At 44.5% G+C, this 17,249-nt stretch overlaps 1 protein-coding gene across 2 annotated transcripts in view; it reads right to left on the bottom strand.

Moving 5' to 3' along the window:
* Positions 1 to 17,249, bottom strand: part of ubr2 (ubiquitin protein ligase E3 component n-recognin 2) — a 55,707-nt gene that overhangs the window by 14,475 nt on the left and 23,983 nt on the right. The window contains exons 9-31 of one of the 2 annotated variants that reach the window (XM_020622301.1): positions 17,154 to 17,249; positions 16,959 to 17,066; positions 16,569 to 16,657; positions 14,837 to 14,935; positions 14,279 to 14,442; positions 13,491 to 13,590; positions 13,275 to 13,403; positions 11,894 to 12,077; positions 11,729 to 11,790; positions 11,164 to 11,274; positions 8,735 to 8,800; positions 8,538 to 8,654; positions 8,372 to 8,435; positions 6,863 to 6,987; positions 6,736 to 6,788; positions 6,154 to 6,256; positions 5,796 to 5,844; positions 5,015 to 5,169; positions 4,790 to 4,892; positions 3,459 to 3,568; positions 2,970 to 3,053; positions 2,132 to 2,313; positions 1,844 to 2,052 (exon numbers count right to left, since the gene is read on the bottom strand). In XM_020622301.1, coding sequence (XP_020477957.1) covers positions 1,844 to 2,052; positions 2,132 to 2,313; positions 2,970 to 3,053; positions 3,459 to 3,568; positions 4,790 to 4,892; positions 5,015 to 5,169; positions 5,796 to 5,844; positions 6,154 to 6,256; positions 6,736 to 6,788; positions 6,863 to 6,987; positions 8,372 to 8,435; positions 8,538 to 8,654; positions 8,735 to 8,800; positions 11,164 to 11,274; positions 11,729 to 11,790; positions 11,894 to 12,077; positions 13,275 to 13,403; positions 13,491 to 13,590; positions 14,279 to 14,442; positions 14,837 to 14,935; positions 16,569 to 16,657; positions 16,959 to 17,066; positions 17,154 to 17,249 — 2,562 coding nt within the window. Of the gene's footprint in view, positions 1 to 1,843; positions 2,053 to 2,131; positions 2,314 to 2,969; positions 3,054 to 3,458; positions 3,569 to 4,789; positions 4,893 to 5,014; positions 5,170 to 5,795; positions 5,845 to 6,153; positions 6,257 to 6,735; positions 6,789 to 6,862; positions 6,988 to 8,371; positions 8,436 to 8,537; positions 8,655 to 8,734; positions 8,801 to 11,163; positions 11,275 to 11,728; positions 11,791 to 11,893; positions 12,078 to 13,274; positions 13,404 to 13,490; positions 13,591 to 14,278; positions 14,443 to 14,836; positions 14,936 to 15,003; positions 15,103 to 16,568; positions 16,658 to 16,958; positions 17,067 to 17,153 lie in introns of both variants that reach the window. The other variant, XM_020622300.1, reaches the window with a different exon arrangement.

The following is a 17,249-nucleotide window of genomic DNA, read 5'->3' as shown; positions in this document are numbered from 1 at the left end:
ATCCTTCAATTTAGGTGGACGATATATAACTGCAACTAGAATTGGACAGTGCCGTGTTAAAACAAAGGTTTGTAGCTCAAAGCTGTAATGGGCCTTAGGGGGGAGAAGGCGACATTTTAGAGTTGGCTTAAAGATAGAGGCCAGACCACCCCCTCTGCCAGCGAGACGCGGGGTACTAAAAAACAGTCAGCCGGCAGGAGACTGTTATCCCTTTGTTTAAACCAGGTTTCTGTGATAAAAAAACACATCCAGGTCATGAGTGGAAATGAAATCATTAAGAATAAAAGTCTTGTTATTAAGTGATCTTGCGTTAAAAAGAGCGAAGTGAAGTGGGCTTAGCTTATCCTGTGTGGAGTGGGCCCGAGTCACTTGGCGAAGGTTGGCCTGAGAACAACACTGATCCGGTCGCCTCATCAATCAGCAATGGGGCCGAGGGGAATCGACATCTGGGTCAACCAGTTGAAGGAAGCAGTAGCTATGGACCACAGTCCAGCCAGGGTCGTAGTGTCCATGCTCCAAGAGGTGGTCAGTCAGTATCGGTGTCTGTAAAAAGGACTTCAATCTGACATGGAGGCCAACTCTTCTGCCGCGATGCCTACGACGAGGTCTGCCCGGGAGGGGGCCATCCAGACATCGAAGAAATGGAGGTATGGACGTATTGCTAGGAGGGACAAGCGATCATATACCAAGGTAGGGGAGACAGAGGCCACCTCAAGTATACCAAAATAGCAAACACATAAGAGGAGCAGGCGGCAGGCCAAACACAGCGGCGCCATTTTCACTCCTACAGTTTATTGGGGTTTTTGCCTGAATCTGTGGACACTGAAAACTGTGTTGTTACCTGGCAAGGGGGAACAGAATCACCATTTCACGGTTGTTGTCCTTTCATGTTTGTTGTTAATTTTTATGTTCATGTCAGTTTATTTGTAATCTGTTATGTATAGGAAGTCATGGGTCATTTAATATAGTTAATCAGTTCACCGCAGTTAATCACTAATAATGTTTTAAAGGTGTCAGAAGCTAGAGATTTGACTGAGTTGTTTGAAGTTATGTTTCATTAGAGTACATGTTTAACTAAAGCTGTTAGAGTTTAGAAGTGTTAAAGTCTCAGGCCAACATGTTCCTATTTGTGTGGATGCTGTAAAGCATCCACACAACTTCGTGCTAGCTAGCTAGTTAATGTTACATTACCAAAGCAGCAAAAATGTACACTTTTACAAGTTTTATTTTTATTAATTTAAGAATACTGTGACTTATCTAATCAACTGTAGCTATTTCTTTTTCTCCTTCTTATCACAAGCAAACCAGTAAAATGACAGCTGACCCGTGATTTTTCATTGAGATCTACTGAAACAATGGAGAACACAACACTGTGGCATAAGGAGAACAAACAGACGTTTGGACCCGGAAACAAAATGCTACGCCACCACTTAACGAGCAGGAGGCACTGCAAGCACGGTGTGTGTACGCACTCACTGGTTTGAAGTAAAACCAGGACCTCACTCGTTGGTTTACAGTGAGCGGACCGCAGGCAAAGTGGTGACGACGTAACATTTCTGAAAGTCTGTTCTGCTTGTCCAACAGCTGTTTGATAAACTGCTCATGCAGTCACTGTTACTGGCTGACCGTTGCACTATGGAGTGATCCTTCTCGTCCTCTGCTCAGTTGTGAGTGTGACAGAAACGCAGCCCCTCCCTCCTTTAAACAGAGACCATCACAGAGAAAATACAGTGGAAAAGTAGAGCAGGACGGTCCACTTCAACCTGTGAGGTTATGTGGGGCAAAGTGTGAGGTATACCACTCTTTAAATTTTGATAGTGGAAATGCACCAAGTGAGGCTCACCTGGGTCAGGCAGGTTACGGTGGCGATTTTTAGACAAAACAGTCGACCTCTGGACAAATGCTGCGAGTACCATGGCTTTGCCGTGACCTTTGACCTCCTGCTCCTCCTGACACAAGATACAGGTCACCAGCTGACGACGCTCGGCTCCACTCACCCTTTTGGGACCAACACACACCTGTGACACACAGGTTGACTCCAAACTGGGAGGACTGGGAGGGGACAGAGATGATACCAGAAACAATTCAACCTTAATCGGGTGTTTGTCTGCCCCTGGTGTACCAGGTGTACCTGTTCTCTGCAGCAGCAGATGTTGAGGCCTCCAGCTCCTCCACAGTCTGTTGGAAAAGTTCTTTGTTCTCATTGATGAAATGTTTCTGCATCTCAGACATCTGAGCCATGATCTTCTCCCTCCGAAGCCGAGCCATCTCCGCTTTCCTCTTCCTCTCTGCCTTGTCTTTGTCTCTCACCATCTAAAGGAGGCAGCAAGTGTACAGATTCAGGTAATCAGTCATACCTCAACAAGCCACTCACTCTTTTCCATTCTGATTTCATTTCTTGTAACAAACCTCACTCAGCCCAGTGCTATGGATGCTACTCCTGATTCCTGTGAGAAATTCCTCAGCTTCTTTGCTGGGCACAAATCACTTCCTTTGAGTTACTCTCTGACCCTCTTTGACATCATCCCTGCTCATTTCCTCAAAGACGTTTTTGATATTGCAGGGTCATCTTTTCAGATCACTAAATAGCAGATGGCATCTGAGCAGAGCACGTAAGTTAGGCGAAGTGTGAGTGAGGTGATTTTGGACAGAGCGCCAAGTGGCCTTTTTAAAAAGTGATGGCGTGTCACTCTATGAGCTGCTTCAGTGTCGCTCCGGTAACGCTCACACCACAAGCCTGAAGCATGCCCAAGCCTGACCCAGAAGGCACAGTTATGCAACACTTGTGCTATATAGATAAACTGACACTGACATCAATTTAAAGCTGTGATCAATATGCAAGCACAAAGTGAAGAGGACCACCTGAACAAGTCATTTCAAGCATCTCTAGTGTGCTCCTGGTGTATCTCTTTTTCTCTCACCGATACTGAAGCAGTTCAGTTCGTCTTTCAACAGTTTTTGTTTCTTACCTCCTCCAGTCCTTGTCCTGGGCTGATGTTGACCATGGATGTGGATGACGTTCGTTCTCTCATTGTTTTGATATTTGACACCATCTGCACAGAAATAATCAAAAAACAACAACAAATGGAGGAATGAATGTCACATTGAAAGGTCCAGACAAACCTCCACAGAACAGAGAGAAACTTCTACGTGACCCGATGAGACAGATTTATAACGCAAATGCCTATGTGATGAATAAAAATAGCATGGAGCCCAGGATGGAGCCCTGGGGAACAGATGCACCACAAAATATTTTGGATAGTTCATTCTGTTGATGACCTAACTTCTCATGTCAAAAAGATGGATGATGATATTACATTTTCATCAAACTAAGCGGTAACGTGAAAAACAGGTGTTTGGACAAATAAGACTGTTCTAATGTACAGGTATTCAACAACCTGCAGGTCTACAAAGGACAGCAAATCTGCTACTGACATCACACTGACATCAGCATTTACCTTGAGGATCCAGGTGATTATGTCTTTGTGAACCTCCAGGTGAGGAGCATTCTGCAGACTCTCCAACAGAGCCAGGACACTTCCTGAAGTACTGGGAGCTTCACCTGGACCTGAACACACACACAGAGAAAATATGACGAGCAAACAAGCATAAAAAAAAAAATCCAGATGTAACTGATGGATCAAAGAGTGAGCTGAAGGAAACTGTGTTTAAATGCATCTGGACACAATCACAGAAACTTTAATTTCCCAAAATAGCCAGAAAAACTGGGCAGAGGAGGAAACAGTACATTTATCATAATCACAGGAAAGGGGTAGCAATTTTTAATTATTATTTATAAAAATATAAAGTTAAAATACAAAAATAGATATTAGAATGTGTGTGCAGTGTTTGTGTTAATGTATGTTAGGCTGCCCATATTCCTGTTTGTTAGTGATGTGTATGAGATGTGTCAGAAATGTTCCAGGACTGTTTGCGCTATATGAGCTACGTATGAGTGGAGGAGGGATTAGCGGGTTGCATCACCTTGTGGCGCAATATCCAGGGTGTGTATAACTGCAATTTCAGCTCTCTGCAGCCACTGTATGCTTTTTCAGATGCTCTTGTTAAAAGTCCCTTGAGTTTAGATTATCAAGCGATGAAGACAAATCAACCTGAAGTTTCTGGCCTGCCTGGGAAGAAATCCTGCAGCATTTGCTTTGTTCAGTGTGCGAGAAGAGGTGAGATTTGTGGCAGAAAAAGTCAAGGCTGCTTCAGGATGGAAATGTCCATTAGACTCGAGGGGGATTACTTCAAAGGGGAAAACTTGCAGTTTGTATACAATTTTTGTAATACATTTTTGTGACCCCAGTCCTGGAACTTTTTTGACGCATCTTGTATGTGACACTGGTGTCACTGTTTGCATGCATGCTTGCGTAAAATCTGGAGGACTTATCCACTAGGTGGCAGATTCATTATACCTGGCAGGAAAGTGAAAGCCTTCCTTTCAATCTCTGCTTTTTCACAATATAAATACTGTTGACATTGAGATCATGACCAAGAAAGCAGCAGCTAGCAGCAACACAGTGGATGGTTTGTCACCCAGTCAAGCTGTGTGGGTTTGTTGTCAAAGCTTTCCACCGCTGTTGTGGTGATTCAACACTGCTGCTAACCTTTCTGCCCCAACCACTTGTGCCAAACTGCATCTCACGTGCTCAAAAATGAGCACGTGTACAGCCAATTCTACTGAGGATAAGCAAGCTAGCCATGATGTGCATATGACAACATCATTAAAAGCAATAATAACAACTTAAATGCATGTCAGTGTGTGTGTGTGTGTGTGTGTACTCACGTGTGATTTTGCTGGTGTAGTTGAAGGTGACATCCTCATCTCCACTGTTGTTTTCCAGCTGCTGCTGCTCCTCCAGCAGAGCCATGCCCACCAGGTGGAGCACCTGTACATATAGAGTACACAGAGTTAACATAGCCAACAAAGTATACATGTTAATTATACATAAAATCAGATGTAAACACTTTTCAATACATGCTCATTTGTTACTGGTCTCATGAATCTCACCCTCTGCAGCATGGACTCAGTCCAGCCCCCCCCACTGGGCTCCACAGCCCACTGAAGCACAGCGCCCTCTACAGCCAGCAGCACGTCACACTGCAGCAGGTTCACCAGGCTGGCAAACAGAGGACAGAAGGGGGGAGGTGGAGGGGGGGGCAGGGCTGAACGACAAACACACACACACACACACACACACACACACAGACCAAGTGTGATAAATAAATAAAACAGTGTCATGTGTCCATGCAAACACTGCTGAGGCTCACACTTGTCCTTCACCTGGTCCGGAGGGAAAGCCTGAACCATTTTAGTACAAACAAAAAGGAGGGAACAGCATCACAGCAACAGTAGGTCGGTCTGCACCTGAATGTTGCTAATGTAATCAGTTTGGGTCTGAAACTGCTTATATATGTTCAGAGGTTTGAAGCCTTGAACTATGCTGTCTGATATTTTATAAAGTCAACAACTCAGCTCAGATCATCGTTTCTGTTTTCAGGTGTCTCTTTTACAGAAAAACAACCGATTTTGGATTGCATGTGTATATCCTCGTCACTGACCATGAGAGTGTGCACTTATCTCAGACAAATGAGCCCAGCTTTTCTCATCATCAACTCAGATGGGGCTCAAAGAACCAAAACATTGATATAACCTTAGGCAGTATTAGAAAATCAAGGATTACGTTTTTGACCTTGGATCCGTTTAGTGATGCATGGAGAATACAGCTAAAGTAAATAAAACAACCACAAACAGTCCATGTGTCACAGGTGGCACAGACAGGCCTCGTTACCTGTGTCCTCTCCGTTCTGTCTCCTCAGCTTCCTCTGAGCCTCCTCTGCCTGAAACACAGACATTACCATGTCATTACCATGACAACTCAGTCCAATACCCAACTCCAAACACATTTCAAATGTTGCCCCATCCCTCCCCCACCAGGCTACCCTCATAAGAGGTCAGCCCCTTTCTCAGGCAGTGTTGCTCTCTTCATGTAATGATGTTTTAGAATGTGTCCGTTTACTGTAAATGTCAAACATAGTGATTGACGGAGAAGAGCATTTTGCTCCCATGTATGCTGAGTGTGTACTATGGAAGTGACAATAAACCTGACTGACTGATTGATTGATCCATACCATGATCAGTGTGCATACCTTGGACTGGTCAGCTCTGCTATAGTGGTAGAAGTACAGGTTGAAATATCTGTTCCACTCTGGGCGCAGTTCATACAGACCCCGACCTGTGACACCTGGCTTCCTGTCAAAACATTACCACAGTCAATACTGCGATATATGGACGGGGTAAAGATACACCTGTGGGTTCACATGAATGAATGGTGTTTTAAGGTGGACAGAGCACTGTAGCTTTGCAGCTGAGCTTCTGAAGAACAGAGTAAACAAGGCTGCAGCTACACAACTGTGTGAAGGTTTCAGCCACTTCAGGCGATTCTTCTCCATCAGGAGTCTGATCACCTTAAATTCTTGCAGCAGCAACAATGAGCCTAAACATCCCGAGTCACAACCAAACACTAAATAAAAAAAAAAAAAAACATGAACGGTGACAAGGTGTTTAACGATTTTCATTAGCAAACAAAAGACAGATGAACAGACACAATGTAAAGACCCTCAATGCATAAATACAAATTTCTTCTTCAAATCAAACACTGTTTTAATTCAAATGGACTTTATGGTGGACTGCTGGAGATTGTTGAGTTGAAAGTGCTGAAGAAAACTGACTTGAATGAAGCGACACTGTCGATGACTCTCTCCAGACCAGTCTCCTTGTTACCCTGAAGAGATAAAACAGCCAGATCAACTGTCTGTACTGAGGAGAGACCGGTAGACAGATGGGTAGGTGTCTCACGTTCTCAGGTAGAGCCTTCACCAGCTCGCTGTGAGCCATAGGTCTGATAGACAGCTGATGGATGATTTCTCTTCTGACCTCATCGAAGGGCTCTACCTGTCCAACGCCCGCGACGTACCGCTCACCTGTATCACACACACACACACACACATTAAACATTTACCTATGTAAAAATGGTTCGTGGTAACCAGGTTAACACTCCTATTTCAACATTGCTGAGTAAAGCCCCTTACACACGGCCTTTTCAGGGCAGGATTGGTGCACCTTTATTCCATCTCGTTTTCTGTGTATAAGGTGCAAAGCCGGAAGGTCAGGCCATTTTCATTCCGCCTCTGGTCCACCCTGGGAGGCAGTACCAGAGGCGAAACAAAGGAGAGACACGCTCTGTGTAGAGAGGGTGAGCCGGCAGTCCGGGACCAAGTGCTACTTTTTGATGACATTGTATGTGCGTGACACCATCACTGGCATCTTAGGTCTGCACACTTCTCTGCCTCAAACTGTTCTTGGCTCCTCTCCAACTTAGAGGTCAAAGCACTCCTGATGCAAATGTATTGACTGCAGCAGTCATTACTCATGACATTCGCACACCTAGCAAGAAACATGCTAACCATTTCTGCGTGAAGCTAAATAAATGCTTGAAGAGGCACCAAAGCTACATTTCCACTTGTCTCTCCCGCCATTGTTGTTTTGGTTTGTAGACTAGTGGTGCAAAATTTACTTCACAGTTGATGCAGAGCGACATCACGTCTCGCCTCTGGTGCAGAATCCCAGCCTGCTGTCTGAATTCACAGGCTGGCTCATGATTATACCGGCCTTGATCTATATGAACAGCACAAGGGCGGGATATTGGCAATCCTTTAGAATGGCAGTGGCATGGGATCTCAGTGTTAAAACAACTCATGAGAATCTGAAGCCCTGCTGCAGATTGAAAATATAAAGTCTGTCCTTATGATGGGGCTAGAGGACCTATTCCAGACCAAACAGGTGGATGGACCATCACCGACATTAGGCCTCCACCTTCACATGACTAACACCTGCCTGTGGGCTGAAGAAACAAAACTCAAGAACATTTTCTCAAGATGATTCTGCAGCTCACCTGTGTAACCCGAACCGTCACTGGATTCCTGTTTAAAACTTCTCCACTTTGTAAATGGAGATGACACAGCGGTCATCGGTCTCACCCGAGACGGCCTACAGACAGGAGGTTGAACAGCTGATCCTGTGGTGTGGTCCTATTGACCTGTGGCTCCTCATGTTCAAAACACCGGAGATGACAGCGGACTTCCTATAATTATGATTACTTTATTTTCGTAATGCACATTCCTCTTTCTTGTTTGCTATTTTCTTGTTCTCCAAGTCTTACCTTGTTTATTTGTTGCCTATGGAAGAACATTGTACATACACACAGAGCCACTGTACCAGAGTCAAATTCCTCATGTGTCCAACACACTGGGCCAAAAAAGCTGATTCTGATTCTAAATAAGGCTGACGCACCACAGATGGACTCACCAGTGACCATGATAATGAGGTGAAGCATCTCCTCGATCAGGGTGTTGTTCTGCTGCACCACATCCTATCACACAGACAGCAGAGGGTCAGGACTGGCCTTGCTGGCCTCTCTCTATCTCTTCTTGGTGTCTGTTCCAGTCAGTAAAGTGTCAGAGTCAGTACTGACCTTGTTGGCCTCTCTGTATCTCTTCCTAACATCTGCAGAGCTGAAAATGTGAAACAGTTCGAATCGACTGAGAACAATCATCAGGAAGTGGTTTGGATCCATCATGGATGCCCCTGCCTGCATCAAAACACAAACGCCTGTAAGAGACAAAAACTGCGTCCGCAGGTAAAGTCGGTCACAGTACAGTCGGTTTCTACCTGCAGCATGATGATGTCTTTGTCAAACATCTCCACTCTGCACTTGACATTGTGGTAATAGTAGATCTGAAACAGAAACACTGTCAGAGGAAACAGGAAGTGACCGGAACATGATGACAACATCAGAGTATGTTTCTGAAGCATGGATGTATTAAGGAGAACTAGATATTGGATTACAAGATGGCACTCAATTAATTCCTTTGAAAGTTGCTCAACAGCACATTCTGACAATATTATTCATGATTTCAGATTTTGGCGACGAAAAGTAGCAGATGTTCTGCATGCTTCCATGTTTTCAAGCCCATAGTGCATGCACACTTGCCTCATGCTGAAAACCATGGCCGGCTTCATGCCCACATGAATGGAATAAAATAAAATATCCTATTGACCAACCAAACTGTCCAAATTATACTGAATCCAATGGATCAAATTCTGATCAAAAAAAGATGATTAATTTTTGTGGTTTATGGTAAAGGCTCTATTCTATTATAAAGCCACGTCCGGTTCTTTCAAACCAGGAGCTCAGTGAGACGAAGCGGACCACTTGAGTATATAAAAAAATATAACCGTGCTGGTTTATTCAAGGAGTCACAGGCAAGAATTAACATTACACGTCCAGGCATCTTCCACCCCCAGAGCTGCTCGCAGGCAACCCGGAAGAAGAAAAACCCTGGACCAAGAAACCTATACAATATTAATCCTTCTGGGCTAGCCCCATACTACGCGGGCAACGTCAAACCGTGACGTCACCTGATATGCCAGCTTGGCAGCTGACCAGAGCAGTAGTCAAAACATGGAGAAAATAATGTGTGTGAATGTTGATTATGTGGTGTGTATCTAAAAACATACAGGACATTCAGGGACATGTCCGAACAGTAAGCCTCGGAAAATGTTATGATTAAGATTACGGCTGAGCATATCATGCTACTAGCAATATTCATCCTGCCGGCAGACTCTGCAATCTAGCTGACCTTGCCCTAGATGCAGCCTGCAGAACTCATGACAATGAACTGAGCATTTAACAGCCTGAGCTAGACATCCTGTCTACCCTACACATTTCTAGACAACAAATCTCTAAATATCTACCTAACTAAGAAAATACCTAACAATGGTATGTATTTGCTGTTTTGCAGCTACTCCTTTTACAGCTCTCTATGAGAAAATGCTTTTTGTGCGTGACGTGAATGTGAAAATTGCAGCAACAGTTTGGCCACGATGCCTAGTGCTGTTCTTGGGGTCTTGTTCTGAACAGTCAGAGAAATCACCATGGGCAGGTTAAGGGGGTCTACATGGTACGTGTGTGTGTGTGTGTGTGTATGGCCCACAACCATCAATGTGTTCATACTCGCAGCACGAGGCTTTTTGGCATTGCCACTGTAGAGGGGATGAAACTCTGGATGATGAGGAGAAAGAGGAACTGTTGTGTCTGTAGTATTTACTGCCTACTACAAAAATATTCACTCTTAGGTCAAAGGTAACTTTATTATCCCCAGTCGGGCAAACTGTTCAACAGCCAGCAGCACATGTCAATATATACAAGCATAAACAAACAGTAAACACACACTAGAGGTATTCATGAACCATTTAAAAGGCTAATGGCCACTGCAACCACAGAATTTGTTTACATTTTTTAAAATCTCCACTTAGGCAGGCTGAATCTACACTCAGACAGACACATCACAAAATCGCTAGAAAGGAGAAGACGGAAATCTACTAGGACGGACTTGGTCTTGCTAAGAGTCCAAGCCTTGTTTAAAGGTGCGTTACAGTTGTTTAAAGGGTCGCCTAGTGTCACCAAGATCACTAAATGCATTTGCTAAAAGCCAAGGTACATTACAGACCTGTGCACTGGCATAGTGATCCAATTATGAGGGGGTTCTGACAGTGTGCAGGAGGTTGGCACCCCCTTTAGAACAAACAGGCAGCGGGCCAAGCAATGTTCTACAGAGTGTTGCATCATGGGTAGTTTGTAGCCTTGGACCAGCACCTTTTCAGACTGGTTACTGTGAGTCTTTAACAGTTTGGTTAGTTCAGCTTAGTGTCTTTACTGCATAAGAATCACAGCTGTCTCAGATGATGGGACACAAATAAAGAAGTAACTGACAGGAGAGAGAGGGATTAGAGACACACTAATGAGGGTTTTACTGTACTTCCTATTTCACTTCTACCTGACAAAAGACTTTGTCTTCTAGGGTCTCAGGAAACTTTCCAACAGGACAAGAGTTCAAGTGTTTCCCGTCTGAGCTTGTTTTTCTCTGACCTGAACTTGTAGATGTGTCCTGACACCAGCATGTTTGATCGGATGTGTTACTGATGACTGGGTGTGAATTAAGGGACGTCTGCGCATGTCTGAGAGAAACTAACCCACAATCTCAGCAGATCAGCTGATCCGTATTGAGCTTCATTATCGTTGTCAGGCATGGACTCACCTGGTTGACCAGGGAAAAGCCGTTCCTCCTCCACATCCCAGCATGCACCTGGGCACAGAGCACCAAGCAGCGGAGGGGGAGTTCGATCAAGAGGGGGGGGCTGAGTTCACCCTGAGGACACACACACATGGTAACACTGATGCATTTATCAGTTTAAACGGTGATCAGGTTTCACCAGCTGCATACAGGTGTGGATGCTCAGGTATAACAGGTGGAACCTGTGACCACCTGTGGTTCCCTGCATCAACAGGTGATGTATTGATCAACTGGCTAGTCTGTATCTGACCAAACATCAGCATTAATCACCATTTCCGTTTTCAGAGACGAGCATGTGAAGCATGGTGTTTGATCAGTGAGTCACTCAGCTCAGATTTAAGGTCGACCCAGAATCAAACACAACAGTAACGTCGGTTAAGTTAAGGTTAGTTTTCACATCGGTGAAGCCTCTGTAATGCACTGTGAAGCTGCCGTGACTCGACTCAAACTGAACTGAAACCGTCAAAGTGTGAGCAGGCATCTGATGGTGATGTTCTTCACTGACGGGGTAAACCCCGTTGTTACTGACCAGAGGCAGCTGCTCAGGGAAGTGAGAGGCCACTTCTGTCCTGCTGAGGAGAACGTGGAGACCTGACGAGGAAGGACACCTGTCACTGTCTCAGACTCTACAAATAAAATCTGACAAAGGTTTTAAAATCATCCAGTCAGGACATTTTAATATGTCAGTGTTTACCTGCCAGCAGCCTGCAGACCGGCAGGTGTATGGACACTTTGTCCTGAGACACCTGGTACCTGAATGTCTCCACACAGTGACCGGCCAGACTCAAGCTGATTGGCTGCTCACCGTCCGAGAGGCCGCTGTGACAGTGGCTGAGGGCGCTCAAACACTTCCTGTAGGCCTCGATCAGCACGCGCTTCTGACACACACACACACACACACACACACACACACACACACACACGAATGTCACATAAATGTCAGCAAGACTTGCACTGGCCAGTAACAAACAAGAATCCTCCCAACTAGTTCTTTCATCAATTGTAATTAGAGATGATTCTATAAACTGTCAGAAAACAGAAAATGCCACAAGACAAACATTTTTCTCAATCTTCAAAATTCAGTTTTTGTTACATTTGTAGTGAAATATTTCTATATTTATCCATTAGGGATGGGACGACCTCTTCTCGATATGACTCAATGTACGACACGGTGTGTACGATTCAATTCAGTCACAATACAATTAAAAATTCACTGACAACAATGTACAACTAGCTGCAGAATACTTGCAGTTTATTCTTCTTTTTCCCCTTTTTTAGCACTGGTTTGATAATGTAAAGGACAACCAGATATATTGACTTAGGTTGTTATTTTCAAAAGACATGAAGTCACCGGTGTATGGAGGTCACACCATATATATATCTATAGCTAGACAAAACAATACATTTTGTGACATTTTTGTATTGGGACATACTGAATTTCGGTCTGCTGTCCCCTCCCTATGATGTATACATTTTAATTTTTGGACACACATTACATATAAATTATATAAGTAAATACCAAATTTTAGTTTTACAGCAGTAAAATACTGTAAAACATTGTGTGACATGTTAATTGTTGCCGGTTTTCTCATTTGTTTCATTAAATCATTGAAAATCAGCAGAAACTGAAGTGAACCCGCTGTAACATGTCAGACATGCGACACCTTTGTGTTTCTATCTGTGCAGTCTGATGGGTGTGATACAATGTCACACTGTTGTTGTGCGTGTATATGTTGTGTCTGTGACACATATAGTATTGTTGATTCTGTTAGAAGCACATCCAGCTGGACTAACACTGTGCTCTCGGCTGCCTGCATAGACCGAGCCTGAGATAGCAGCTACACCGGACATCCGCCTGACAACAACTCTGTGGACACTTCACGCTGAAGCACTCATCAGCCCAACCTGTGGCACCTACAGCCATACTCCTATGCATACTTTAAAAAAAAAATTTGTTTCATTTTTCTATTTGGCAGTAACTGTACAATCAATAAATAGTATAGGCCTATATAGAATGAATGCACTTAGTTGCATAGTTGTTAGTTGCAGCCCTAGTGTGTAGCATGTTTTCTCACATCGGTGGAGCACCACTCCTGAATCATGGAGATGATGTGGGTCAGTTTCATCTGCAGAGTGAACGCTGCCTCCCACTCGGGCTCCATCTCAATATGCTGCCCCACCTGTCTCATCACTGGGTCCATACCCTGGCACACACACAGACAGATCAGAACCAGAGAGACAGCTTCTACCTGACCAGGTGAACCTCTCAGGTGTGAACATCTCCATGTTACCTGCATACACTTGAGCAGCTCCAGAAAAGCATCCAAACCTCCTAGAAACTTCAGTCTGAGCTGATCGTTCCACTCAGTGGGATGACTGATTAGGACGTACCTGAACACAGGGAGACTTCACTGTGATAACTGGTATACAGTGGAACCTCGGTTTTCGTATGCCCTACTTTTCGTACGATTCGGTTTTCAACAACTTTTTTCATCAAAATTTTGTCCCAGTTTTCGTACATCCGCTCAGTTTTCGTACAGTTGATCGGTCGGTTCAGCGTCATAAGTCCGTACCAAACTCGTCCGCCTCCCCGCGTGACTCGGCCACTCATTTCCCGGAAGAAATTTGCTGAAGGGAAGTAACTCCGGATAGGACCTTGATACATGAAGTTCTTATGGAGGGGAATTCCCCTTCCAAACAATAACCTCTCCTCCTTCCTCTGCCCTCCTCACCGTCTTCCATACGCCAAGAGTTTTCAGTAAAGGTAAAAGTGATGTTAAATGTTCATTTATCCATTTCATTAGTAATTTATATTTATTTTTCAATGTTTTCTGTATGTAAAAATATAGTTATTCTCTATAAAATGTATTTTTTGTTAATATTTTTGGGTGTCTGGAACGGATTAATTGGATTTACATTCTTTCTTATGCGAAATATTGCTTCAGTTTTCGTCAGACTTTTTTGAATGAATTAATCACGAAAACCGAGGTTCCACTGTATAACCAGTGTATACCAAGAATACAACTGGTATAAAATTGGCATCTTGCTGGTATGTAACTGGTGTCTAACTAGTCCTCACTTGAGGTCTCCAATGAGACTCTGGACTCGTCCAAACTTAAAGGCTTGCTGGGCTGTGTAGCGGTCAAACTGGAAGCGTCCTTGCAGGTCTCTGTGACGGAGGTGATCCACAAAGGTCCTGATGATGGTGGTCATGAGGTTCTCCTCCACCATCAGCATCCGGGCCTGTAGCACACACACACACACACACACACACACACTAAATACAGCCAGATGCTGTGGCTGAAGAATAAAAGGGCCATTCCACCAATTTTACATGTCAAGTGTCAATTTAAACTTTTACATTTAAACATTTAAAGACATGGTTGTTTACTAAGCAAGAAGGCTCTACTGAAAGACACTACCCAGCTGCATTATGGGAAATGTAGTGTGTCTGCACTAAAAGTCAGGACATGCCGTGTGTAAAATTAACAACAAACAATGACCAGAAAGTGCCAAAACACTATTTAAAAAGAGAGAAAATCTGAATAATTTGAGAAAACTGCAGGATTAACGAGCGATGTAAAAACATGCGTGTATTAGAGATTCATCAGCTCCAACACAAGCGGACTGAACTCACCAGTGAGGGGACGGTGAATATTTGTACTGACAGGTCAGTGATGGAGAACTCACGGTCGTGGTCATCTTTCACATAGTCGCTCTGCAATCGCTCATAACTCTACCATCAGGAGAGAGAGGGGGAGAGAGAGAGAGTGGTGTGTGGGGGTGCAGACGAGGAGTACTCACCATGGTTGGGACGGTGAAGAGCTGTACAGACAGTGACGTCACTGACACCACTCGCTCATGGTCGTCTTCCATAAAATCTGTCTGGAGGCGTCTGTAGTTCTAGAGGGGAGCGACATTTCACCTCTGGGTCAGAGGTTGCTGCTGCCGGGCTGACACTCCACAACCCACCCAAAATTAAACCCTGTCAGATGCCAAAATGCTGAGTCTGAAACCAAGCATGTTGATGTTTTTAACCTGAGCCCTCCCTCCCCAGGGGGACAGCTGAAGGGGGTGGAGGTAGGCAGCAGCACCACCCTGTTCTTGGAAGACTTTAAGCTACTTTAAAACTGTCAGAGACCAGCTGTCAGTGAAAGGTCCTCTTCCTCCTCAGAGGTAGGACTCTGAGGTACGGATGCAGAAATATGAAACACACATCAATCTGATTTAGTGTGTCGTCCACTTCCTGAGGATTTCATTATCTCCAATGTCCCCTCCACAATAAACATCCATAAACCCACTGAGAAACCAGAGAAGAGACTGAAGAACCTGTCTGAGAACCCTTCTGTCTTTAAGTTTCCTTCAGTATCACAGTGATCTGGTGACAGCTGTGTGCACATCCATGAAGTCACTGCACACAGCTGGTGATGGGGCCACTATAGCTACATGTGAACTAATACAGGCTAAAAACAAAACAGACTAAAACTAACTACATGCACACACACAGGTGGTGTGATACACCACACTTCCACTGAACCACAGGTGGCGGTAACACGCCGAGCAACGCACCGACAGAGAAGACGACTGACTCACTATTAACCAGAAAATACTTCTGATTAGTATGTTTTGTCAAACTGAGTGTCGGTCATTTTTAATAAGGATAAGGATAATCACGGGGCCTTTCTGTGCGGAGTTTGCATGTTCTCCCCGTGCTTGCGTGGGTTCTCTCCAGGTGCTCCGGTTTCCTCCCACAGTCCAAAGACATGCAGCATAGGTTGATTGGTGTCTCTAAATTGCCCGTAGGAGTGATTGTGTGTTGAGTGGTTGTTTGTCTGTGTGTTAGCCCTGCGATGGACTGGCGACCTGTCCAGGGTGTACCCCGCCTCTCGCCCGCAGCTGGCTGTGATTGGCTCCAGGCCCCCGTGACCCCATTTGGGACTAAGTAGTTTAGAAAATGGATGGATGGATGGAAGGATAATCACCTTTATTGGCCAAGTTTGTTACACACAAGGAATTTGTTTCCGGTACAGAACCGATGGCAGCCATCTGCGGCGCCACCTCAACTGACGGCTCTAACCATCGGGGGCAACGGGGGGGTCCAGTGTCTTGCCCAAGGACACTTCGACACGTGGACTGCAGGCACTGAGATTCAAACCTTCAACCTTCTGGTTGGGAGACGACTGCTCTACCCACCGTACCACTGTGGCCTCCCCCCTTTTCACAGCATACTCATGTAAGTGTAGCAGCAGATTTGATTGTTTGTGGCGGGTTTGCTGCACCCTCTGCAACGAGCACGCAGTGGGCCTTAGAAGGACAGTTAGTGGTTGTTCCAGTGTATTGATCTGCTGTACCAATATCAGGTGTGTTACCTTGGCGAATTGGATGGCGAATATTTTCTTGTACTTGAGGTCCATGAGGAGGCTGTTCATCAGCAGCTGGTGGTAAATGTTCCTCGCTCCTACAGACAGAGATCAGATGTGTCCTTATAAAATAAAATGTGAAAAAACTCCTGGTTTAATTTACATTTATTTCAGTTTTATTATTACTTCCTGGCAGTAAATAGCAATCATTAACAATATCAATAATTCATGAACCTATTCAGCAGAAAACAAATTAATAAATGGATTAACTATTTAAATAATCTCTTCCACCCGGTTTTTTTTTAAATAACTGCGTCCTACAGCAGGAAAGCTTATTTAAGAAACAAATCACTAACACCTGCAGACATCCTGAACATGTTAACGTGTAGATGAGGTTACCTTTCCACATCTTGGAGTCATTCAGCATCAGTCGGTTGACCAATGAGGAGTTTTCTCCCTCTGGACCTTTCTGAAGGCCGACTTGACACAGGATTCTCCGCAGACCGTCTGAAATACATCATTAACACAACACAATCACCACATCCAGCAGCACAGACACGCAGATGGATTATGGGTAATGAAGTCCAGACATACCAGAGTACTGAATGATCTGTCCTAACCAGCTCAGAGCCTTCAGAGCGAAACACTGATGAGCAACAACAGAGGAGTGCATCACCTGAACCCTGAGAG

This window comes from Monopterus albus, unplaced genomic scaffold (assembly GCF_001952655.1).
Source record: "Monopterus albus unplaced genomic scaffold, M_albus_1.0 scaffold277.1, whole genome shotgun sequence".
Lineage (NCBI taxonomy): Eukaryota > Metazoa > Chordata > Actinopteri > Synbranchiformes > Synbranchidae > Monopterus > Monopterus albus.
This window is presented reverse-complemented; position numbering and strand designations above follow the sequence as displayed.